We start from the raw sequence: 25,804 nt of genomic DNA, 5'->3' as shown, positions 1-25,804 counted from the left end.
TAAAAATTGCCCCATGAGGTGTAAGCTAAATCGATTAGCCATGGTAAATGCAGCATTATAAGAATAAGGTTTGGGGCTGGATCTGGGTGGGATGCTCTTCAGAGGATTGGTGCAGACTTGATGGGTCAAATGGTCTCTTTCAGTACTGTAAGAATTCTATGAAAATAACTGCTCAATAACATAATACCCTTTTATTGTCAAGACTGAAGGTGCGACAGCACTAGATTGTACAGCAATCAGATGACCAACCACAATATTTACGTGAGTAAAGATCTCCAGTTTAAGTAACCAGAAGGTAGATTTAGCTTATTTCCACTTAAAGGTCAAGGCCAGTAAACTATAAGTCCTTTATCATTTTTATGAAAATAACAAAACAAAGTTTCAGCTTCTTTCCTGGTAAAATACAGTAATTGAAAGGTTTCTTACAGGTTTAAAAGTAACTTACAGGTTTGCTATTTAATGTGTTTTGAGGTGATGTTTGATCACTGTTTGTCTGTTACCAATATTTACATTTTGTTTTAATTCAAGAAGACAGAATATAAATTGTATTAATATTGTAAATTGTTTCATTTTTCTAACCGTGTATAATAAGTTTTATTTTCCAAAACCAGAAAATTTCAGGGATTTATTCTCTCAGTGGGTGACTGGAATCTCACTTTGTCTCCTTTCAAAAAGGTCAGAAGTCACATGACACCAGGTTATCGTCCAACAGGTTTATTTGAAATCACAAGCTTTTGGAGGGCTGCTCCTTCATCAGATGAAGTCTGAAGTAGTGCTCTGAAAGCTTGTGATTTCAAATAAACCTGTTGGACATAACCTTGTGTTGTGTGACTTCTGAGCTTTTCCATCCCAGTCCAACATTGGCATCTCCACATTGTAAAAAAAGGGTACTGTTCCCTAGCCCAATTAGAACATAACTTTGATGGCCTGGTCTGGGATCATAACAATATAATGCTTATTATTATAAATTTCTGGTAAATATATTTTTCTAAGCCATTACTCTTTGAGATAATAATTGTTGCACCGTTATCAATGAATTAAATGTGAAGTACTCTAAAATTGACTTCTTAGAATTCTGATCATCTGTTTTTAACATATTTGTGTTCTTTGCATCTTTGAGAGCGCCTTGTGCTAATCAGAAGGTTTTATTTTTCTCAAAACTGCATCCAAGAGGCCTTGTACCTTTATCTTCTGGAGGATCTGATGTAGAATTCCCTGCTACCTGCATTGGGACAAATGTTGCTTGTTCTGCATCATCCTTCTCAAACATCTACATGGGATGGTAAAATTTGAAACATGGTCACAGTAGGTTAGAATTTCAATATTACCAAATTACTACAGAATAGGAGCAAATAATGATTCATTGATATATTGTGTGTTATATAACATCACTGTCACGCTGTTCAGATATAAATCATACAAGCTAGAAAGCTGAGGAAAAGCAGGACTTTCAGCTGCTGAAATATAGCAAAGCTGACCTCCATAGTAAACCACTATTCTGAATGACTGAAGTGAGAGGCTTCTGAGTTGGACAAATCAAATTGTGCTTGCAATGTCTCGTTAGACCATAAGAGGGGGTGATAATGAGGGAAGGAAGTCTCATTTTGAGAAGCAAGACAAACATCCTCAATGACACTAAATGGGTTAAAATGCCATAGACAGAAAATTATTTCAGGATTTGTAAGAAGAAGCCATCAGACAAAGGGCGTTGAAAGGCGAGAAAGAGCTGAAGTTTGGTGATAGTCAGGTGATTTGAAAAGAAGCTTGCACCTGAAGAAGTATGATCTGGATGTTTCCCGCACAAGAGAATTGATTGGTGTTAGGGATATGAGCATTTAACCTGTTCTTTGTGCAAAGAGGCAATGCATGTTTGATACCAGAAAAGGACAGAATGCTAAGGAGGACTTGGTGGTCTCAATTGCAAAGTATACAAGACTGGATGTTGAGAGATGGTTCCTTTGTCTGTTATTGTTCCTAACAATGGGGTCAGTATTACAGAACCTGGGCAGTGCAACCTGTGCCAATGTTGTTCAAGTGTTCTGGGCATATGTACACAAAGAAGAGGACTCAGCTGACAACACAAAATTAGCTTGTTTGAATATTTCTGGTGTGATGAAGACACCTTGAAAATTGGGAATGGAACATGGAACTAGATTATTTCAAAATTTAAGTTGTGGGCTGCAGGCTATGTCGTTGCTGCTGGACAGTTATCTCGATAAAGGGATGGTTGTAGTTGGGATTGGTGGGGAATGAATGAGAGATAGGAAAAAGGGAAGAAAGGAACAGGTAAAGGGATTGAGTGGTTTAAGAAAGATGTGGAAGAGATTGGGAAATGTGTTTTCTTGAAGGAGCCTGCCTTTATCTGCCAAGAAGATTAAAATAACTAAAGCACATTCATTATGTACTATTTGGATAAAGGGAAATCTTCCATTTAGGATCAATTAAACAACACTGATGAATGCACCAGATAATTTATGAAGCAGTTTTAAGATGACTTGATATTAAGCTGGCTGCAATGAGGCTGTTGTGAATGCTAATAAGCTGAGGTGTGAATGCCCAAGTGACTTTTAAATGCATGTTGGTTGCCTATCAATATAGCAACCTCTTTGCTCACACAAAAGTTCATGGCATTTTATTTTCTACATTATACAGTGACAGTGCTTCTTAAAAGCAATTCATTGGCTGCAAAAAATGCTTTAGGACATTTGGAGATTGTGTAAGAAAAATTATCCTTTCTTTTAGAATAAATATTCTACTGCTGCTTAAGAGGGGAGTCTGTCTTTTTGGTCTAGTGTTATGGACCAGACAAACCCGCTCAAAATATATCAAGGAAAAAGCCTATACCTTAACTTATATCTTATTTAAAGGCAAGTTTAAGGAGTTGTATTCCTGATGTGATTTGATTAGTCCACTGCTAGGCTTTAAGCCAAACACACTTTATTCTTATAACACAGTTAAAACACAAACAAGAAAAAAGTGGCATCACTTTATACTAGAGAAAGTGAGCATTGCAGATGCTGGAGATCAGAGCCGAGAGTGTGGTCCTGGAAAAGCACAGCAGGACAGGCAGCATCCGAGGAACAGAAAAATCGACTTTTCGGGCATTAGTCCTTCATCAGGAATGAAGGGCTTATGCCCAAAACATCAATTCTCCTGCTCCTTGGATGCTGCCTGACCTGCTGTGCTTTTCCAGCACCACACTCTGGCATAACATTATCTCTATTGAAATACTTAACAAAATAGTATATATGACTTAACTATCAATCATTAACTGTTCCAATATGGCAGCACCCATAAACATATCCTTGGCAAAGACAAATTTAGCAAGACAGATTTTTCTCTTATGCTATCTGCCAATCAAGGAGAAAGGAACACTAAAGAAACAACTGAACAGCAGAGAGAGAACTCAAGCTTTTTGTTGCAGTACAGAGAGAGAGCCGTACCTATCAGCTTCAACAGTCAGCTCTCAACCTAACTGAAAGCAAAACTAAAACTGTACGAGCCTGAGTCCACCAACTCCTGAGTCTTTTGTCTAATTACAAAGATACACTCAGGGAGCTCATAGCTGTTTACCCATTGCTTCAGAAGCAGACATTCCATCACCACTGTCAACATCACTCTGCAAGAGAAACAGCACAGAATTAATCCCTCTTAAAGGCACAGTACTGTCACACCAGAAATATTTAGCAGCTTTTTGGTACCTTTTTAGACATACTTTACATCCAGCTAATCCATTCCTACCTCCATTGTGTCCTTAAACTCTTCTCCCATGTTGCAATTTAATGTTGGTAAAGGCTTGTTGAATCCTTCTTTGTTTCTTAGCCAATATGTTGCTTGAATACCTTTTCCCTATGAAAAATACAAGCGGGTCATATTTTTGATGGTACATATTGAAATATTCAATTGTTTTGTTTCTAAAGTAAATTACATTTTCTTATACCAAAGGTTCGGTGTGCCAAACAGTAAGTGTGAAGACTTTGCCTTAAAAAAGTATTTTTCTTTAATGTATAACTTCCATGTTTTTAAATTGAAGGAAACCAGAGCAAGGGGATACTTTTCTTTGTGTCTGAAGAATGCTCAGGGTTCAGACACAGGAAAGAGGAAAAGGGAGTGGAGATTTAGTTCACCAGGTCACCATTCCCATGACATTGTCCCAGGATTCATCCTTGATTGAATAAACCTGAGCTTGTGCCTACACCAATCATTGTGCACTGAAGTGAAATGAAAGCAAGCATTTTCCAGTCTCCTACCTCATTTCCCAATATACTGAGCCACAAAACATCCAAAAGTAAAGGCAGCACCCAGAAGGAGATGTTCCAAACTCTAATCTGGAGTCAGCCTAGGCTGGAAGATCATTGAGATCAGCATGGCTTATGAGAAGCATGAAGATGGAGATGGTTATGGGTAAGGTTATTTTCATAACCTTCAAGGAGAAAAGTCAAGTCTAGTTGCTAGGAGTGCCAGCAAGTCCCTTGCTTCCACCTTCCATCAGAAACTAACATGCTAATAATCTGGACTAGGAAATTTGATACAGTACCCCTCAGATGCTTAGTGGAGGAAGGATGACATTGAAAAAACTGTTCTTAAATATTTGGAAGAAATTTTAAAATAATTATTTTAGGTCTTGTATTAAAGTTGAGTACAATTACATAAGTTTTGTGTGGGTACAATAGTAAATCTAGACAGATCCACTTGTACTCAAATAGCAAACCCCTTAACTGTGGCTTATTTATGCTCCTTAAATTATATCAACAACAAATTGCAAACTAAAAGAGTCATCATGAATTTTGTTTCAGGAATGGAGGGGAAGTCAGAGAGAGCAGCTGAGAGTTAGGGTTCCGTGTGTTAAGTATGGGGGAGGGTATCTGACTCTCTGCCCCACCAATGAGAAAGTTTGAAATCAAGCTCCAAACCTACACCTTCAAAGCTGACTAGTGAACTCTTCAGTGAATCATAAGCCTCAATAATGAAATCCTGGCCCACCAGAAGTTGCCAAAGTATCTGAGGTTTGCAGTCACCAAGTCCGATAGAATTGCCATAAAGGCCAATTTAGTGGCTTAATTGGTGAGAAGTTAAGGATGTTCTTTTTTGGACTCATGGGGAAGAGGGGTATTAGGGATTTGGCGCAAGGGTAGGGGTAGCCTTCAGTGTTCATCCTCTTGGCTCCCTATCCCTGCCTCTGAATGACCAAGACAGGTGGAAATAGAGTATCCCAACTCCATACCAGAAGGTAAGGTATTTTTCTCTGATAGAAAACCAACTATTTTCTAATTAATGGCCTTAATTAGTATTAAGATGCGAAAGGCATCCATATACCTTCCTACTCAATGCTTAATTGTTGAAATGGTGAGAAGGGGGGGCAACTACTTATCTGGAGCCAACTTGTCCATTTGCCCTTCTTGATAGCTTCCTCATCACCTCGAGGGAAGGGATAATCGCACTCAGCAAATCCACCTCAGCCCAGCTTTGATTATTTTAGAGTATATTAAAGGCTACCTTAAACTTGAAATTCTCAATACAAGTTGTAGGTAAGTTGCATGGCTTTTTCAATGATAGATGTTTTGTTGTATGATGACAAAAAAATGTTTTGTTACAAAACCTGAAGTGTCCAATTTTGGCAGATTATTCTGAAGGAGATGTTTCACACTGAGGAAGCTTCAGATTGTCTTTAACATAACTACAAACCATGCTCATTAAAGACAAACAAAGGTATTGTGGGTCACAGTAGATTTTTAAATTTTACCTAAGGACCAATAGGCCACTTCGGATATTACTTATATTAAGGCACTAGCAACATTCCCAGAGAAGATCTCTGAATATATTTCATAAAATTGAATTGCAGAGTATATAGAAATGGCAACTTAATTCATTTGCCAACTTGTTAAGTGCAGATGTCAAATGTATTACTTTCAAACAAGTGTTTTCAAAAAACCATTTCTATAGGGAAAGAAACTAAAAGGAAGTCCTAACTATTAATTTATGTTCACAGTTTGGTTACCTACCTTCACTTTAATTGTCCCTCTCTTTACAACATCGTATCCTCCCAGTGCCCTCAGTGCTTCAGCAGTGCTCTCTGATATGTGTATTGTCAAAGCTAAATATCAAAAAAAGATGAATATAGTATAAGTGTATAAGAAATAGGAGCAGGAAAATGACTACAAAAAGAACCAAGCAGTAGAGCTAACCAATAAAACCTTTTATATCTTTTCACTTCTGAAACACAGCCCAAGAGACAAGGCCCTAAGTCATGACCAGAGAAGGGATGGGAACTGGAATTAAACTAAGGAGTTGAATTTAGTGATCACTACCTTGCATTCACCTCACTCTGAGCTAACTTAATGGAATTCATATGGAAGTCTGTCTCGGGTTGCCTTCCAGCCTGTGTTTCCTTCTTTGTTGAGCTTCTTTGTATGTAGGTTTTGTTGAGGGTAAGAGGAAGCTCACACCTAGTCACAGGGTTCTCACTTTTGCACATGCCCACACACATGTATACCTGTGCACACTCAGACTGTCTCTGTCTCTGCTTCTCACAGACTCCCTCCCTCTCATAGATGTCCTATCTCATATCTCCTCTCTATCCCATGCAGACTCACTGATCTCACAATCACACTCCCTCTTGTACAGTCACTCAGTTACACAAACTCACTTCTTCCTCCTAGGACCAAGTGCTTTGGAAAAGTTATTGCCAAAAAGGGATTCAGGATGGTAGAAAGCTGCCAAGATGTGTTTGTTTACTCTGTCCTGTATGGGATGCCAGCTGCCTTGGGAGGGCACATACATGCTGTTGCTGCAACTCCCATCCATTGTGGCCTTCACAGCCTGTTCTGCTGACTTGGTCCCTGTGCTCTTTTAGAGAGTCAGTGCATGCTTGGAAAGGTGAGAGACAGAGGGTCTGAGCATGAGGATGGTGAGAGGGAATGGGGCAAGTGTGAAAGAATGGTGAGAGAGAATGGGGCAAGTGTGAAAGGATATGAGAGAGAATGGGGCAAGTGTGTTAGGATGGTGAGAGAGAATGGGGCAAGTGTGTCAGGATGGTGAGGGAATGGGGCAAGTGTGTCAAGATGGTGAGAGAGAATGGGGCAAGTGTATCAAGGTGGTGAGAGAGTGGGATGAATTGGTCAGGAGGAGTTATGTTCTAATCCATCTATCATTGTCATAAATGAGCCAGATAATAGATTGGAAACAGTTCATTTGATTTCTTGTCCATACTAAGTTCCACACTAAACATTAATTTATGTTAGAAAGCACAAGTATTTTGTTAATAATACTTCTGTGAACCACTAGGGGACATTGTATTACTTGCGAATAGCTATGTCAATACAAGTTGCTGTTGAGAATACGCAAGAAATTGGAGAGATATTTTCATCAGGTCTGTTTCCCTGATTCCTCCTTTCTGACCACAATTATTTCTGTTCGGTGAAAAGGCATTTCCTCTGTCATTGATCTAAAAACCCATAGTAGTAAACAAATTAAATGAAACTGATTTCTTCGAGCCATTGAACGTTAATTTCTTTTAAATGTATGTCTGAAATTTAACTTACATTTACTGTGTCCATGTTTTCACTCAGCAAAATATTTTCCAAATATTCACAGCACAGAGAAGGATTTGCAGAATTGATTGCAGTCATACCATCTGGAGTAGTTAACATTTGTGTACAGGATACTGTCCCGTCCAGTTGCCAGGGAAGCTGAGTTCTTTGGGTTATTTTATTTATTTAAGAACCAAAGAGGAAAAACACCAAATACTTACGCAAACCATTGCTTTCCATTCTTGATGCTACATTGACAGTATCACCAAACAGACAGTATCTGGGCATCGTTGTTCCAACTACGCCTGTAACTACTGGACCTGCAAGAATAATTAAGCAGTGATTTAAGGGAGGAATAGTCTCTTCACAGCTCTGTAATTGCTACCATTCAATCTACCAACCAATATTCGGGTGCTGTTTCCTGGTTCATGTAATTTGCAACAACTAGAAATCAGCTCCCAAGAATCAGCTCTCAAACCGAAGCAACAAGATTCTAAGTTGATCAGATAATATTGAAACTGGAAAGTAAAACTCCTCTGAGGAATCTTTGGAGATTATGTTACCATGTTTAACACTGTGAGGTGGCTCAGTGGCTCAGTGGTTAGCACTGCTGCCTCACAGCACCAGGGTCCCAGGTTCAATTCCAGCCTGAGGCAACTGTCTGTGTGGAGTTTGCACATTCTCCCCATGTCTGTGTGGATTTCCTCCATGTGCTCTGGTTTCCTCCCTCAGTCCAAAGATGTGTAGGTCAGGTGAATTGGCCATGCTAAATTGTACATAGTGTTACTTATATTAGTCAGAGGGAAATGGGTCTGTGTGGGTTACTCTTCGGAGGGGTCGGTGTGGATTTGTTGGGCCGAAGGGCCTGTTTCCACACTGTAGGGAATCTAATCTTAAAAAAAAATGAGTGAAATATAATATTGCCAATCACATGAAGGAATAATAGGTTTCTTGAACATAGCTATCTACCAAAAGTGGAATGTTGTTGTTCTTTCTTTCATACTTGAGAATTTCTCAATAGGACAGCACCAAATTTGTTTTAAAACTAGAATTGAACCTTTGGTCATCCTGTGTCTTACAATTCAAATACTGTCTGGATATTGAGCTCATGTCTAACACATAGAATCGCTTCCATAGAAACGTTCATATGCCCTCTAGAAGGAGGGTGATATAACTTGACTCAGAGAAAGTGAGGACTGCTGGAGATCAGAGTCGAGATTATGGTAATAGAAATGCCCAGCCGGTCAGGCAGCATCCGAGGAGCAGGAGAGTCAACATTTTGAGCATAAGCCCTTCATCAGGAATGAGGATTGTGGGCCAAGGGGGCTGAGAGATAAATGGGAGGGGCATGGGGCTGGGGGAAGATAGCTGAAAATGTGATAGGTAGATGAAGGTGTGGGTGAAGGTGATAGGTCAGAGAGGAAGGTGGAGCGGATAGGTGGGAAGGAAGATGTGCAGGTAGGACAGGTCAAGTTGGAAGATTGGAACTGGGATAAGGTGGAGGAGGGGAAATGAGGAAACTGATGAAATCCACATTGATCCCGTGTAGTTGGACTTTGACTACTATTCTAGTGATTGTGTAAATCTCATAAATTGATAAAGTTACATTGAATACAAATAAATTTGATCAGTAGTTTGAGCTGTTCTATTTTGCCATCCCTATCTAAACTGAATAAGAACTTCAGTCAGAATAAGAACAATTGTTAATCATCAAATGCGGGAACTCTGATAGGACAGAAGGTAAAAAGATGCAGAATTTAGATGGTGATGAAACTTGTCATCAAGCCCTTGCAGTGTGTTTGCTTTGCTTTTATCCGACCTCTCATTCATTGCAATGACCTCTTATTGCATCTTCATGTACTAAACTTGAAGGGAACTGTCCACAGCCATTGAATGTGATGAAGAGTTTAAAAGTAGAATACCTGGGGTTCACTTTTAGCACCACTACTCCCAACCACAATGCGGGAATGGCAAGAGCGAGAGGATGTAGAAGTATTTTCATTCACTTATTGGCTCAACACCATTCAATTCCTACTCAGTAACAATTTAGCTATGATTATGAAATTGGTCTAAGCTGGTAACACCTTATAGAAACGTAAGAAACACAGCCATTAATAAAGTCTCACTGTCCAGCGGCTCCCTTTTAACTTATAAATTCTGAAGCCTGAGCAGAGTCAGCTCTACCTTGACAGGAGTTGCAGAGTAACTAGAAAAGACCAAAACACCTTCCCAAAGACCTTTACATCCTTCCTAAAGTATGGCAACCAGGTCTTGCCTCTATACCGTAGTTGTGGCAACATCAGAGATTTATAGAAGTTTCACATAACCTTTCCTGTTTTTGTAATATCTTTGTTTATGAGAGCAAAGATTCCGCATGTGGAATCATTGTGGGTTAGGGCGAGGAAGAATATTTGGATTTTCCATGGGAGTCATCAACTCTGCCATTATCCCTACTTCCCTGTGGCACTCGTGGCAGGGATCATTTCCCAGCAGGATGTAGCAACTGCCCAAATTCCCACACATCTCCATATCCAGGACATCATTGCCACAGCTTTGGGTGAGTGACATATAGTAAAGTTCAATATAATCAACATTGCAAGGAGACTAACAGGAGAGCCTCAATGGTCTTATTCCTTCAAGACCCTAAGCTGTTGTCCCACCAAGTTTGTATGACATTATCAGAGTGAGTAGTTAACTGTGAATCCTTTCAGACCCTTGCACTGTTGATAAGTGTGTGCTGAAGTGGGTAGATTCTTTAATATGTTCATTAGGCTAAACCTTTTCATTCAGCCTCAATGATGGTGGTATTGGTGAAACCACCCTGTTCACTTCCTGAACTCAGCTATTTGAGGATTGCTGTCACTAGTAATAGAATGCATTATCTGTAGTCTTCCCGTTGTCCTTGTGCTCTTGCATAATTTCAATTAAAAATCTAAATTTAAATAATGGTCATAATTTTATGCAGGCTCAGAGGCTCCATACAGTGGCTGAAGAGTAGGGGTTGAGACTGTTAGTGCAACGCAGGGAACCCCAGGTTGACTTATGTGTTTTGGGCTGTCACATGACTCAGGGTTTATTGCTCCGAACATAAGGAAACTAAATTCTCTGTTTGAATTTAAGCCGTCCTCTTCTATGCTTTTCCGGTTAAAGTTGAGGATTCACATTTTTCGTGGCTAAATAAAAACCTCTGTACCATTAACAGTTTGCTGAATTATTCTCACCCTCTATGAGTTAAAGTAATGCTTCTCACTCTCTCCAGTTTCAGTGAATGATGTTTGTGATGTCAAGAAATACCTCCCACTTACATATAATTTTCTTCTCTGGCTTAATTCTTGTTGACTACAGCCTAATGTTGATGACTGTTTTCATCCTGGTTTCTACCTGAATGATTCTTGGAGTCCGCTTTCAATAGACACTTAACACCTTTAGCAAGGATGAAATAATAGATCTCCCAACATTCCTGTGGCCTGAATAAAGTCTTCTACTTTCTTCTTACATTAGAACTTGTATATTTGGACTTTGAATATGCCCTTTTTAATTCTGTCTTTGTGAAGTCTCCAGGTCTGTGAATTGATTCTATGGCTCTTGATTTCCCTTCTAAAGACCTGTCTCAATTTGTCAGCCTGCCGTGACAGTAACGTTTTGATTTTTGCTGTAAGTACTTAGCCTTTAATTCTGTAGCATTTTTAAATGCAGTGCCTGAAATGTTTTTATCAGGCCTGAAATGTTTTTATCATTGACTATGGATTCTGCCTTGTTGAATGTTGCCATAATGTTTTCTACTGTTGGATTATGAGAAAGTGAGGACTGCAGATGCTGGAGATCAGAGCTGAAAAATGTGTTGCTGGAAAAGCGCAGCAGGTCAGGCAGCATCCAAGGAGCAGGAGAATCGACGTTTCGGGCGTAAGCCCCTCTTCAGGAATCAATCGAAATGTCAATTCTGCTCCTTGGATGCTGCCTGACCTACTGTTGGATTATTCAAAGTACAGCTCTTCCAGGTGTTGGCCATCTGACTGTGCAGAATTCTTAAAACTGTGCCTGAAGAAATCATCAGACCTCCACTCCTACCTGCCTATGGAATGAGGCAGTTCAATGGATTCCATTCCACTGCTCACCATGTGATATAAACAATTCCCACCCTCACAGCTGACTACCTATCTCATGAGGCAAGCTGTAGCACTGAGTACCAAGGGCTAGGTTTGCTGCCACCATGATCTTTTAGGGTAGGGAGCTATACAGCCCTGGTCTAGGGTGGCAGAGAATAACCACTTGATTGTTTAATGAGAAGAGGCTCCTGACTTCAACAAGATGTGGTTTATTGCATGTTAGCAAATAGGTACAAGTTACACTGATACGAATAACATTGTTACAGAGTCTATGAGCAAAACCAGGATGGTCTTATGCTTTTAAGACCCTAAGTTGTTCTCCCAACAAGTCTGTGTGGAATCATCATAGTGAGTGGTGCTTAAAACATGCCTCAGAATGGACTCTTTCAGACCCTATATCCTTATACCACAGCCATCTGTTGAATGCTCATGGCCAGGTTGTACCTGAACTGGGGTCCCACTCCATTCAGGAACCCTGTTCTCAAAGAAGGTCACATCATGGTGCACCCTGCCCTTGCTTGTCAACCCCTCACAATCTCCCGTCTGTGACTCCCTTACTCCTTTCTCCATTACTGGCTCCGGTGAAACCCTATACCCACCCAATCATCTTGCCATAGGGCCCAAGCAATACTCTTCATTCGTGGCTGTCTGCCTTTCCAATAGTTGTCAAGCCTCCTGATGGGACTATCGGGACTCGAGCTGGCAGACCTCTGATTGACCAACGGCTCTCAAATACGGGTCTTCCAGATGGGTGAGATGGTCTTGCCCTGAGCCCATGTGACAGCCCAATGGACATAAGTCAACCTGGGGTTCCCTGGCATGCCGTAACAGTCTCACCCCCTACTCTTCAGCCAGTGTGTGGTGCTCTGTGCCTGCATAAAATTATGACCATTATTTAAATTTAGATTTTTAACTGAAATCATGCAAGAATACAAGGACAATGGGAAGACTACAAATAATATATTCTATATATCATGCAAAAGAAAAATAAAACAATTAGTGCTCAAAACATTTAAAATAGATTGATGTTATGTTACCTGTGTTGAGGCCTGTGCGGAGTTTCAGTTGTACATTATCTACGTGTCTTATCTTGAAGGTCACAATGGCACTGAGAAAATGCAAAGACATTGTGGCAATTTCCCCTGCATGCTGTATTCCATTGCGAATGGGCAGTCCACTTGCTACCATGTAAGCATCGCCTATTGTTTCAACCTTCAGTTAGATAGAAATAGAATGCTGTCAAATCTTTCGTAATTGGAAATGATGTGTAAACATCTGGACTAATGGAAGTTAACAGACACAAAGAGAATTTATTTCTCGCTTTTAAATTGGATTTAACTTTTTTAAAGGGAAAGTAGCAGCAGACTTAATTGAATACAATGATACCTTCTCAGGATGATATAGCACTCTGTTTAAATTTGTAAACATTTACAATCACTCTAACCATTTTAAATAGAATCCACAACCATTTACTTCCAATGCAAGTGTTATTTAAATAATGTAATCAGTTGAACAAATGTCAGAGAAAAGTAACCGTGCCAGCATTTAACATTGTCATTTCCTATTAACCTTTTGTATTTGTTTAGAGCTGTAGTCATCTCTGGCTGGGCCAGTATTTATTGCCTGTCTGTATTTTCCTTGAGAAAGTGGTATTGAATTGTCTTCCTGAACCAGTACAGTCACCCCAGAGTGCAGGATTACCCACAGTGCTATTTGGGAGAACATTCCAGGATCATGACTCAGTGAAGGAACAGCGATATATTTACAATTTAGTAATGTAGATGTTGCCCTTTTCCTCCAGGTGGCAGAGGTTGTAGGCTTAAAAGGTGCTCTAAGGAGCCTTGGTGAGTTATTATTGTACACCTCATAGGTAGTACACATTGCCACTGTCCATCAATGGTTCAAGGTGTTAGATAGGGTGCCAATCCAATGTGTGGCATTGTCCCGGATGGTGCCAAACTTCTTTAGTGTATATGGAGCTGCACTCATCCAAGTAAGTAGAGGGTATTCTACCACACTCATGACTTGTACCTTGTATACAGTGGATAGGCTTTGACGATACAGGAGGTGAGTTACTTGCTGCAGAATTCCCAGTCTCTAACTTTCTCTTTTGGTTACAGAATTTACATGACTGATTCACTTACTGGTCAATGGTAATTCCCAGGAGGTTGATAGTGGGAGATTTAGTGATGGCAATGCCATTGTACATCAAGGGGCAATAGTTAAATTCTTTCTTGTTGAAGATGGTCATTTTCTGGTACTTGATTTGCAGGAATGTATTTGGCACTTGTAAGCCCAAGCCTGAATATGGCCCAGGTCTTGCTGCATATGGACATGAACTGGCTCAGCATTTGATGAGTCACAAATGATATTGAACTTTGTGCAATTATCAGCAAACATCCCCATCTCTGACCTCATGAAGATGGTTGAGACTGTGTCACTGCCCGGGGAAATCCTGCTTTGAGAACTGGGGCTGAGATGACTGACCTCCAACAAACATAACCATCTTCCTTTGTCTTAGGTAAGACTCCAACCAGCATTAAGTTTGCCCCTTCATGCCCATTGACCTTAGTTTTGACAGGGTTCCCTGATAACACACTCTGTGAAATACTGCTGTGACATCAAGGACAGTCACCATCATTGCCCTCTTGAATTCAGCCCTTTTGTCCATATTTGGAACAAGGCTGGTATGAGGTCAAGAACCAAATGGGTATGGCAGAACTCAAACTGATGTTAATGAATAGCTTATTATTGCTGCTTAATGACACCTATGACAGCATCTTCCATTACCTTGTTGATGATTTTGAGGAGACCGATGGGGCAATAGTTGACCAAATTTGATTTGTCCTACTTTTTGGTGACAGGGCATTTATGAGCAATTTTCCACACACTGGGTGGATGCCAGTGTAACTGAACTGGAACAGATGTCTAGGGGTTGCAGCTAGTTCTGGAGCTGAAATCTTCAATACTATTGCAGATCGAAGATTCCAATTTTAATCCAGTTCTGCAGCAAACAACTCATCTGCTGACTCATTAAAGCCTATCCTCTGCCTACAAGATACAATCAGGAATATGGTACAATATTCTCTCATTGCCTGCATCAGTACAACTCCAAAAACACTAAAGAAGCAGATCACTCGATTGGCGTCCCATCTCACACACAATTGTGCACTACACACAGTGATGTGTACTATTTAGAAGATGTACTGCAAAAACTCAGCAACAACTATAGTCTTTACCATATCTAGTGTCTTTTGATATTGACTGGGCTGTAAATGCTGGTGTCTTTTTCGGTCTTTGTTGATATTTGGTGGCCCATCTGGTTTCATTACCTTTATGGTGTATTGCGAGACTGTGTCAAAGGGCATTCAAAGTTCAAGCATATTATTATGAATCTGGAGTCACATGTAGGCTAGGCCAGGTTAGGGTCCCAGGCTTTCCTTCTCTAAAGGATATGATTGAGCCAGAGTTCCCACTTCCCTGTGCTCCTGTTGCAAAGACAGAGGTTGTCCAGTAGTTAGGAATGCCATGAGGACTACACATCTGTCCAATCATTTCTGATCGTTCTATCATCCTATTGTAATAGCTTGTCAGCATTGAAATTCAAACTACAATGTAACAATGTACTTATGCAATTATGTATCACATTCAGTGAATCATTCATAACAGGGTCTAGATATTTGAAACTTCTGTTTAACTTTGGTGTGGTAGTCTCACAATACTAAGGCTTCCTCTTATCCTTGTTACTCCAGGCTGGAACTTGGCATGTGGTGGGACTTGATTACTATATTTTACAAAACCAATGGAGGAGTCAATGACCACTTTAAAGCTTGACATTGGAGCAAGTCATTTTTAAAAACACCTTATATTTATTTGTCTCTTTACTTACTCTGACAATAATTTAATTTAGCCTAATGATAACTGTGCCACACCAAGATGCTGAAACACAAACAGATGAATTCATTGAAGGCTACAAGTGATTAAACTGGTTTGAGGAAAGAAATCATGTCTGAATGGAATCATTCCATATGATTGGGATGATTCTATATTTAAAAAAAGTATTAATTGGAAAGGTTAAAAGCATCAGCAATGCACTGCATGCACCTGAGGTGTATGAAGAGATTGCAGGGGGAGGGGTTGGTGATTGTGGGAGATGAAGAAGGACTAAACCAAGTGCTGCTCCGTTGCCTACCTTACACAAATTGTGAGATTAAGGGAACAGTCTAACTAGAAATGAAAATACACCTTCAGCTGTTCATTTTAAATGTGAGCTCGATAAAGTTTTGTTAAACCAGTGTATTTAAGGGCCGAAGGTAGGTATATCAAGTTAGAGCAACCATAGTCTCCTTGAATGATGGAACAGGCTCGAGGGGTTGAATGGCCTACTCTTGTTCGTATGTTCTTATATTAATAGTAACTAGCAGGTTTTTGCAGTGCATAAAGTTGTTCAGGTATCATTAAGGTTTACTCTGAATGGAGCAGTGCACTGTTAAATTTTCACTGGGAAATGTCTACATGTTAAGTCTATAAGACACTCCAGTGGAGTGACACTGTATTGGCTTCAGAAATGTTTTGCTTTTTCTAATACATATGTTCAAGAATTACTTGACCTCTTTTATTATTTGGTCTTTCCTTCATGTCAAACATGGTGAAATCATACAATTGTTTATCCTGAGCTTAACCCTCCTGAAGTCAAGATAACAGGAGCAAAAGTGTTGAATTTTATTAAACACTAAATGTATCAAGTGTTATCCAGTCAGCATTTTCCTACCTTGTAGACATCATAAGACTTAATAATGTCATCAAACAGGCTGTACAGGTCATTGAGCATATCCACAATTTGCAGTGGGGTGCTGACAGAGCACAGGCTTGTGAAGCCAACAATATCTGAGAAGGAGATAGTAACACATTCAAAGAATTCTGGCTCCACATGGTTTCCTTGCATGAGCTGTTCTGCAATGAACCTGTTGATGATTAGAATGGCATCTAGAAGTCAGCAGGCAACGGTTTCATAATCTAAAGAAGATGCTTACATCTTTGAAAACTTGATGAAAGGTCATTGACTTGAAATATTAAAAGAAAAATCTTCAAAAGCCCAGAATGCTTATTTACCTGGATTTGGGCTGCCCTATTGGGTATGAATAAAACATTTGAAAACTAATGCACTTAAATCGGATCTGAAGGTGTGTTTATCATGAGACAATTTTTCTCTAACCTTGCAGCCTTTATGAAATGTGCTTGGCATTGCAAGACTGAACATTTATGTTAAGAGCCCATTTAGTTGCTTTGCATTTAAAAGGGCATAAATTTGCTTACATCATGTCACAAAATAACTTGCTAACAGATGTATAAAAATCTAAAAGGATGTTAAAATCAGCAGTAAAGTGGATTAGGGACCAAAACAGGGAAATTAGTCATGGAGGCAAGAGGCATATCTGGGTTCTTAAATTAATCCATTACATCTCCTCTATGAGGAGATGCCAGACCATGTGACAGAGGAAGAAACTCAGTCACTTGAAAGGTTTAAAATTGACCAGGAGGAGGCAATGAATAAGCTGTTGGGGCTTAAAGTTGATGAGATACGAGGACTAGATGAGATGCATCCAAGGATTTTGAAGCGAGAGTGGAAATTGAAGACTGGAGAATTGCAAATGTTATGTCATTGTTCAAAATAGGTTGTTAAAATAAGCCCAAAGTTAAAAATCACACAGCACTAGATTATAGTCCAACAGGTTTATTTGGAAGCATTAGCTTTCGGAGCGCTGCTCCTTCATCAGGTAGCTGTGGAACAGGACCATCAGACACAGAATTTATAGCAAAAGAGCACAGTATCATGCAACTGAAACGGTATATTGAACAAACCTAGATTGCTGTTAAGTCTTTCAAGTTTTTGAATGGCTTGCAAGTTTCGGTTCATTTATATGTAATTCCCAGAACTTCTTTTAAGTCACATTCTCAAGATAAGTTAAAGTTTTATAAACAAAAGAGGCCATCTCAGCTCAGCCAATGCATTAAAGGTATGAGGTTAGAGTCTGTCTGTATCCCAATCTTGAGTCAGACTGGTTCTATTTCCGAAGCAGGAATTTATAAAACGTTACATGGATTGACTGATTGTGTGGTTTTTGAGCAAAATAGAATGTATCTGCAAATAGAATTCGACAAATGCAAATTTATCCCATAGACTTATATGTGTATGTGCGTGCATGAGTGAGAGAGAGAATGTGAGTGTGTGCATGTGAGTGTGTACGTGAGAGAGTGGGTGTTTGCGTGTGTGCATGTTTGGTAGAGTGTGTGTGAATGTGATGGAGTATAAGCCTGTGAGAGAGTGTGTAGGTGAGTATGAGTGTGGGGGCTGTATGTGTGCGTGTGTATGAGAGAGGGTCTGCGTGATTGTGTGAATATGTAAGAGTGTGTATATGTGTGTATGTATAGCAGCCAATCCATGTAACATTCCAAATAAACCTATTGGACTATAGCCTGGTGTTGTGTAATTTTTAAGTTTGTCCAACCCAGTTTAACACCGGCATCTCCACATCAAAGATAAGCCTAGCAACTATAGACCAGTCTGTTTACCTTCAAAGGTGGGTTAACTTCCAGAATCTGTGGGTCAGGATAGAATTAATATTCACCTTTGAGAAAGGTGGGTTAATTTAGAAGAGTCAGCATGTATTTCTTAAGGGAAAATTATGCCTAATTAACTTGCTGCAGTTTCTTGAAGAAATAACAAAGACTATTGATGTATCTTCCAAGAGGCATTGAATACAATGCCACACAATAGACATGAGGAAAGTTATAGACCATGGAATAGGAAGGACAGTAGCAACATGGATGCAAAAATTAGCTGAGGAATAGGAAACAGAGAAATTGTGAATAGCGAATCCCAAGAAAAGAAATTCATGGAATATTTACAGGACTTTTTTTGGAGCAGCTTGAGGTAGAGCCCACTATGGAACAGGAAATTCTGGATTTGGCAAGATGTCATGAGGCAGACCTGATTCAGGAGCTTAAGATGAAGAAACCCGAGGGGACTGTGATTGTATATAATAGAATTCACCCTGCAGTTTGAGAGGGAGAAGCTGAAACATATGTAACGGTATTACAATTGAGTAACCGTGAATAAAGAACAGGAAGAGTTCTGAAGAAGGCTCACTGGGCCTGAAGCATTAACTCTGATTTCTCTTCACAGATGCTGCCAGACTGAGATTTAGCAGGAATTTCTGTTTTTGTTTCTGATTTCTAGCATCTGCAGTTCTTTTGTTTTTTTGTGGGGATAAGTAAGTCTTTTTCAGGATGGTGCTGGTGATTAGTGGAGTTCTGCAAGGGTCGTGTTGGGACAACAACTAATCACATTATATATAAATGATCTGGACAAAGGAACTGAAGGCATTGATGCTAATTTTGCAGATGACACAAAGATAAGTGGAGGAGCAGGGAATGTTGAGGAAATGGGGCGGTTGCAGAAGCACTTGTCAGAAGAGTGGGCAAAGATGTGGCAGATGAAATATAATGTGGCAAAGTGTGAGGCTATGCACTTTGGTAGGAAGTTTAGGGTGTAGGCTATTTTCTAAATAGGGAAAGACTTCAGAAATCTGAAGCACAAAGGGATTTGGGTGTCCTACTTCAGGATTCATTTAAGGTTAGTTGGCATATGCAATGTTAGCATTCATTTCAAGAGGGCTAGAATACAAGAGCAGAATTGTCCTGCTGAGACTATAAGGCTCTGGTGAGACTGCATTTAGAAAATTGTGAACAGTTTTAGGCCTTCTATCTAAGGAAAGATGTCTCAGAGGAGTTCCAGAGGATGTTTATGAGAATGATTGCAGAGATGAAGGGCTTGTCCTATGAGGAGTGGTTGAGGACTGTAGGTCTGTACTTGATGGACATTGTAAGGACGAGGAGGGATCTCATTGAAATGTACAGAATACTGAGACGCATGGATAGAGTGGATAGGGAGAAGATGTTTCCACTAGTAGGAGAGACTAGAATTTGAGGGCACAGCCTTAAAGCAAAGGGACAATCGTTAGAACTGAGATGAGGAGGTATTTCTTCAGTCAGAGGGTGGTTAACCTGTGGAGAAGGCTATGAAGGTTAGGCCACTGAGTGTATTTAATACAAAGATAGATAGGTCCTTAATTGGTGAGGGGATCAAAAGTTACGGGGAGAAGGCAGGAGGATGAGGTTGAGAAACATATCAGCCATAATCGAATGGTGGAGCAGACTTGATGGGCCATGTGGCCAAATTCCATTCTTATATCAGGTAACTTCCTGCAGCAATAGCTGCAGCAATTGTACCACAATTTGATCTGAATTTGTCAAACCGGGTGGTAAAAGTGAATGCACAGTGTGTCCCAGAAAGAGCTTTGTGACAGTGTAGAAGGTTTGTGTGCAATGTTATCATTAGAATAACATGTTTAAGTACTAGAGGTAAGAATAATATTTTATGAGGAGAATCAGAGCTTTTCAGATGTCAAAGTTTGAGAAAATCAGTACCTAGGCAACAGGTTGGACAGAAGCTGATCTGTCTTCCTCTTCTCCACCATGAGTTGGTTTGTCCTTTCTTCAACCACTTCTTCCAGATGATTCGCATATTTTTCCAGTTTATCCACCATACTGTCCAGAATGCTCACCTCACTATATAGAAAAAATGAATAAACAACTAGATAAACAGCATTCATGAAATGCACCCATCTTCTTTGTACATTCTTGCTCCTTACAGGAACTGGTATCTGAGTGGCACTGAATACAGCTGTGGTGGCCATTCGATCATACCTGAGCAAATGCTTGAAAGGTTTTTAGCAATCTGAGGACCAGCAAAAGAGATGTGCGTTAGAGACCTCTTAGTTTCCTGGTAGCTCACGAATGGAACACACAGACTGTGGAAAATAAAATCAGCAAAGTGCTGGCGCTGCTGGAAAGCATGAAGTTCTGGAAGCCCCCAGAATGTTAGGCTGAATTCCTGGTGAGAGTCTATGCAGAAGGAGCTGGCAGCAGCCGTTAGTGTGGTTCGGGCCTTCAGTAACCATAGATCACCAGATGGACAGGAGAGTGAATTTGGCATTCTTAATATTATTTCTTAAATTTATGAGGTTTCTTTTTGTGTTATGATTAAGGTTTTTACTAGTCGTGCTCCTTGGAGGTCTACTGATGTCAGAGTTATCACTGAGAACCCGAAGGGAAATTTATTATTCCTGTGCCACAGTATTTTAATCAGGACAGGCCGGTTTTGGGTGGTTTCTGAAAATCTGCATTGTTCTTTGGTTCACATCAAGTTCATATGATAGGGTCATCATGCCTCAGGTGAGGGGAGATGTTAAGAAGGAGAGTCCTAAATGTTAACCTCCGCTGGTGTGGGAATTGAACACACACTGTTGGCATCACTCTACATTTCAAGCCAGCCATCCAGCCAACTCATACTGCACAAGCCAGTGTCTCCTTATAAGCTTATTTATAAAAAGCATTCAGAGAGAGAATGTCAATGTCCTATCTTTACAAATCAAAATGCTTCAAATCTTATTATCTATTTCATTAACTTTAAACCACTATGCCATGTACACAGTTATCACATACAACTTAACAGCATCTTCAACAATGTATCATTAACCAGGATGTGGAGGTGCTGGTGTTGAACTGGGTGGACAAAGTTAAAAATCACCCAACACCAGGTTGCCTGACTAGTTACCTGACGAAGGAAAAGTGCTCTGAAAGCTTGTACTTTCCAATAATCCCATTGGACTATAACCTGGTGTTGTGTGGTTTTTAACTTTATCATTAATCAGGCACATAACAGAAACAAATCCTAAGACAAAATTGCCCAGCTGTGATGGATAGCATTATCTGTACCAGTGTTATTGTGAGCTCTTACTTAATTGTCATGAGTTTTTTTTAGATTAGATTAGATTAGATTACCTACAGTGTGGAAACAGGCCCTTCGGCCCAACAAGTCCACACCGACCCTCTGAAGAGTAACCCACCCAGTCCCATTTACCTCTGATTAATGCACCTAACACTACGGGCAATTTAGCATGGCCAATTCACCTGATCTGTAATCTTCAGACGTGGGTGGAAACCGGAGCACCTGGAGGAAACCCACACAGACACGGGGAGAATGTGCGAACTCCATACAGACAGTTGCCCGAGGCTGGAATTGAACCTGGGACGCTGGTGCTGTGAGGCAGCAGTGCTAACCACTGAGCCACCGTGCCGCACGTTGTTAAGACCCAAGAAAAATGAAAACCTTATCGGTGAGCAGTGGCTTGTAAAACTCACCCTTCTGGACTAGCGTTTCGCAGAGCGTGTTTGATTGACTGAAAGTGTGGCCTTCTGTGTGGACTTTCATCCCAGCAAGCAGTCAGCAGTGTGACAATCGGTTCATTGCATTTTTCCGCAGACAGTGTAGGTCTCAACAAGATCACTGGGTTTATGACTGCATTAATAATTTCTAAATACAATGAAATGTATAAAGAAAATGAATGGTGTGGGGGTTATAATTTAAATCCAAAATATATTTCATTGACAAATTCCTCAAGTTATTCTGAACCAGAACCAATCTCAAACCAAATCAGAGGATTCAACATTTACTATCTTGTTAACTTGGAAGGAATACAAGAACAAGGCCAATGGGGCCTGTTCTATTAATAATGATCTGTGCCTTAAATCCATTAACCTGCATCAGTCCCAAATTCCTGAATACCCTTGCCTGACAAAATTGCATCAATCTCAGTTTTGAAATTTTCAATTGATCTAGCCTCAATGCCATTGGGGAGACAGAGTTCCGCATTTCTCTAGTCTTTGTGTGAAAATATTTCTCTCTTTAGTCGATCTTATTACTAAATAAAGCCCAATATTGGACACTTTACATTCATATCTGCTAAAACCTTTCTCACCCGCACAAGAAAGATAAATGACAAGTTTGACTCACGCTATTTGTGTATGACCATGTTGCTGGTAGGGAATAGTTTGGGTCATGATTCTGCATGCAGCTCTACTGATGTCAGAGTTATTCCGAGAGCCCTAAGGGAAATTTATTATTCCTGTGCCACAATATTTTAATCATGACAGGCAGGTTTTGGATGATTTCTGAAAATCTGCATTGTTCTTTGGTTCAAAAATGTTGGGGGAAGCATCAAATAATTTGACAATCTCAAATGTCAAAATTTGCTGTTGTCCTATGTTAGATGTATTACTTGCCCCAATTTTAATTTCAAGTTCATTCGAGTTAACATTTTCTCTTTCTCCCTCTTGTACATCCCTCTAATCTTCAGCAAGTGATCGTGCCTCAGAATATGGGGAGACCAACCTTTTTTTGCCATTTTAATAACATTTACTAACAATCTCTCCTCCCCACCATCCTGAGAACTTCCTCCTTGCTCTTTTTCCCTCTCCAGCAGACCCGCTCCCATTCTTCTCAAGAATAACACTTCACAACTTTCTTGTATTTGGAATTGTGAGCTGTTCTCCTCTAGAAGGCATTCTGAAGATGGAAATCAGGAGAGCAAAAAGAGGATATGAATTAGCCTTGGCAGATAAGGTTAAGGATAATCCAAAGAGATTCTACAAGTATATTAAGAGCAACTAGAGTGAAAATAGGGCCCCTTAAAGATCAACAAGGTTGTCAATATATGGAACCATAGCAGATTGGAAAGATACTAAATGAATATTTTGTTTCAGTTTTTACAGTAGCAAAAGAAATGGAGTCTAGGGGATTCAGGGAAATAAATATTGATGTCTTGCAAAGAGTCCATATTATAGAAGAGAGGTGCTGGAGGTTTAAAACCACATAGAATTTATATCAGAAAGTGTTAATCATAATCTTTCTTAACGCTTAATCTTTTGTCCAAGTCCTGAAGCTATTTTCAGTTTTTGTTCATTTCTTTTTACACCGTTAACCACACAAACAGCAACACAAAGATGTTTTCCCAAACTTCTATCACAGCTATCCTATGAATCTCCACTCGGGGGAGCCAAAAAGCAATGGAAGCTTCATTGATTGTCTCCTTTCGGTCAGTGTCTCATGATGATTCATTCAATTTCCCCAAGGTCAGCAACATGTGACCAGAAAGACACAGGCTGACCAGCTGGACTGCTGCTCTATGTTGGCAGCAATTCTGGCTGTTTTTCTGGGGAGATATTTAAGAAGGTTTTCTTGTATTATTCTGGAGCTTTTGTATTATCTTTCTTTGCCACTGAACAGTACAGAATAGCTAAGACATGATTTCATCCACTGAGCATTAGTTACAGTTTCCTACCCTACGCCCCCTCACCTGCCTTCACGCCTCTCCGGTAGTCATCTGGGGCAACCTGGCATTGTGCATTCTGTAAATTTTCTGTGACATAACAGCATAAGAAAAGATGCTATGAGAGAAAACCCATTTATCCACACAATATATACGAATGCTCTATCATGGGCTCTACCCAATCCATTTAATAATATTTACCCACCACCCTCACCAGAAAGGCTACCTTAACCAAAGCTTTACAGTATACTCCTCACCCTATATCCTATAATGTACAGCCTTGATCGTATCCCTAACACAGTTATGTTTTTGAAGGATGACAATTCATTTTAGGTGAGATTCTCCTCAAAATCTAGAATCCTGCAATTCTTCTTACAGCTCCTTTGTGACCCTTATCTCACACATTGTGTGAAGAGAGAGTATTCCAGCTCTGACCTCATTGATATTAATGCTGACTTAGAACAACTTGTTTTCCTTTGAGATGGCATTTCATATATGATTAACTATCTTATTCACAATTACCCATTCACTCTTTACTGCGACAAGAAATATCTTTAACAATGCAGTAAGCAGTGGGGAACTGGGAATAAATTTCATGGATTCCAGCAGTTACTGTGCCCTAGCCCAAACAGATTAGGTGCTGTGCCCATTTTGTTTCAACACTGTGAGTGCTGTTCTGACTCTAAGATGGGATCTAAAGCTGCACACACACTTCTGCAAGGAGCCATACTTGGCAGGATAGCAGCATGTGCTCAAGAAGTGGGCGGCACGGTGGCACAGTGGTTAGCACTGCTGCCTCGCAGCGCCAGAGACCCGGGTTCAATTCCCGACTCAGGCGACTGACTGTGTGGAGTTTGCACGTTCTCCCCGTGTCTGCGTGGGTTTCCTCCGGGTGCTCCGGTTTCCTCCCACAGTCCAAAGATGTGCAGGTTAGGTGAATTTGCCATATTAAATTGCCCGCAGTGTTAGGTAAGGGGTAAATGTAGGGGTATGGGTGGGTTTCGCTTCGGCGGGTCTGTGTGGACTTGTTGGGCCGAAGGGCCTGTTTCCACACTGTAATCTAATCTAATCTAATCTAATCTAATCTAAAAGTGTGCAGCGGGAGAATGCAGAGTTGACAGATTGTGTCGTCCATGACATCAGTGCTGCTAATTTGTAATTCAGTGCCCAAAGTAATGCAACTGTTTGAGGTGAGGCCCAGCATGGACTCCCAGCCTCGAGGTGAGACCCAGCATGGACTCTCAGCCTCGTGGTGAGGGACAGTGTGTACTCCCAGCCTTGAGGTGAGGGACAGTGTGTACCCCTGGCTTTGAGGTGAGGGAAAGTGTGTACCCCCGGCCTCGTGGTGAGGGACAGTGTGTACTCCCAGCCTCGAGGTGAGGGACAGTGTGTACCCCCAGCCTCAAGGTGAGGGACAGTGTGTACCCCCGGCCTCGTGGTGAGGGATAGTGTGTACTCCCAGCCTCGAGGTGAGGGACAGTGTGTACCCCTGGCCTCAAGGTGAGGGACAGTGTGTACCCCCGGCCTCGTGGTGAGGGATAGTGTGTACTTCCAGCCTCGAGGTGAGGGACAGTGTGTACTCCCAGCCTTGAGGTGAGGGACAGTGTGCACTCCTGGCCTCAAGGTGAGGGACAGTGTGTACCCCCGGCCTTGAGGTGAGGGACAGTGTGTACCCCCCGGCCTCATGGTGAGGGACAGTGTATACTCCCAGCCTCAAGGTGAGGGACAGTGTGTACCCCCACCCATGTACTCCATCCGCTTTTATTTTTGTTTCTCTTTGTCTGGTCTATAATGCTGAACTTATAACTTCATCTCTTCATTTTGTTAATTTATGTCGAAGATTTTGTAACTAGACACTTTTTTTAACCTTAGATGGCATCAGAAATGGTGACTTTGTACAGTTTTCACTGTACTGCTGTATCCCTGCACTTGAGTA

General features: G+C 40.6%; 1 protein-coding gene across 1 annotated transcript in view; it reads right to left on the bottom strand.

Annotated features, from left to right (window-relative positions):
• Positions 1 to 853: 853 nt before the first annotated feature.
• The window catches only part of gucy2g (guanylate cyclase 2g), a 72,196-nt gene continuing 47,245 nt past the window's right edge, over positions 854 to 25,804 (bottom strand). Inside the window, exons 18-26 of the mRNA XM_087999262.1 lie at positions 21,902 to 22,073; positions 20,126 to 20,266; positions 16,407 to 16,599; positions 12,673 to 12,847; positions 7,751 to 7,849; positions 6,003 to 6,094; positions 3,742 to 3,849; positions 3,574 to 3,619; positions 854 to 1,270 (exon numbers count right to left, since the gene is read on the bottom strand). Coding sequence (XP_087855388.1) covers positions 1,263 to 1,270; positions 3,574 to 3,619; positions 3,742 to 3,849; positions 6,003 to 6,094; positions 7,751 to 7,849; positions 12,673 to 12,847; positions 16,407 to 16,599; positions 20,126 to 20,266; positions 21,902 to 22,073 — 1,034 coding nt within the window. The 3' untranslated portion in view covers positions 854 to 1,262. The remainder of the gene's footprint in view (positions 1,271 to 3,573; positions 3,620 to 3,741; positions 3,850 to 6,002; positions 6,095 to 7,750; positions 7,850 to 12,672; positions 12,848 to 16,406; positions 16,600 to 20,125; positions 20,267 to 21,901; positions 22,074 to 25,804) is intronic.

This window comes from Chiloscyllium plagiosum, unplaced genomic scaffold (genome assembly GCF_037043375.1).
Source record: "Chiloscyllium plagiosum isolate Xiang-an unplaced genomic scaffold, Cpla_swu_hap1 HiC_scaffold_22, whole genome shotgun sequence".
NCBI lineage: Eukaryota > Metazoa > Chordata > Chondrichthyes > Orectolobiformes > Hemiscylliidae > Chiloscyllium > Chiloscyllium plagiosum.
This window is presented reverse-complemented; position numbering and strand designations above follow the sequence as displayed.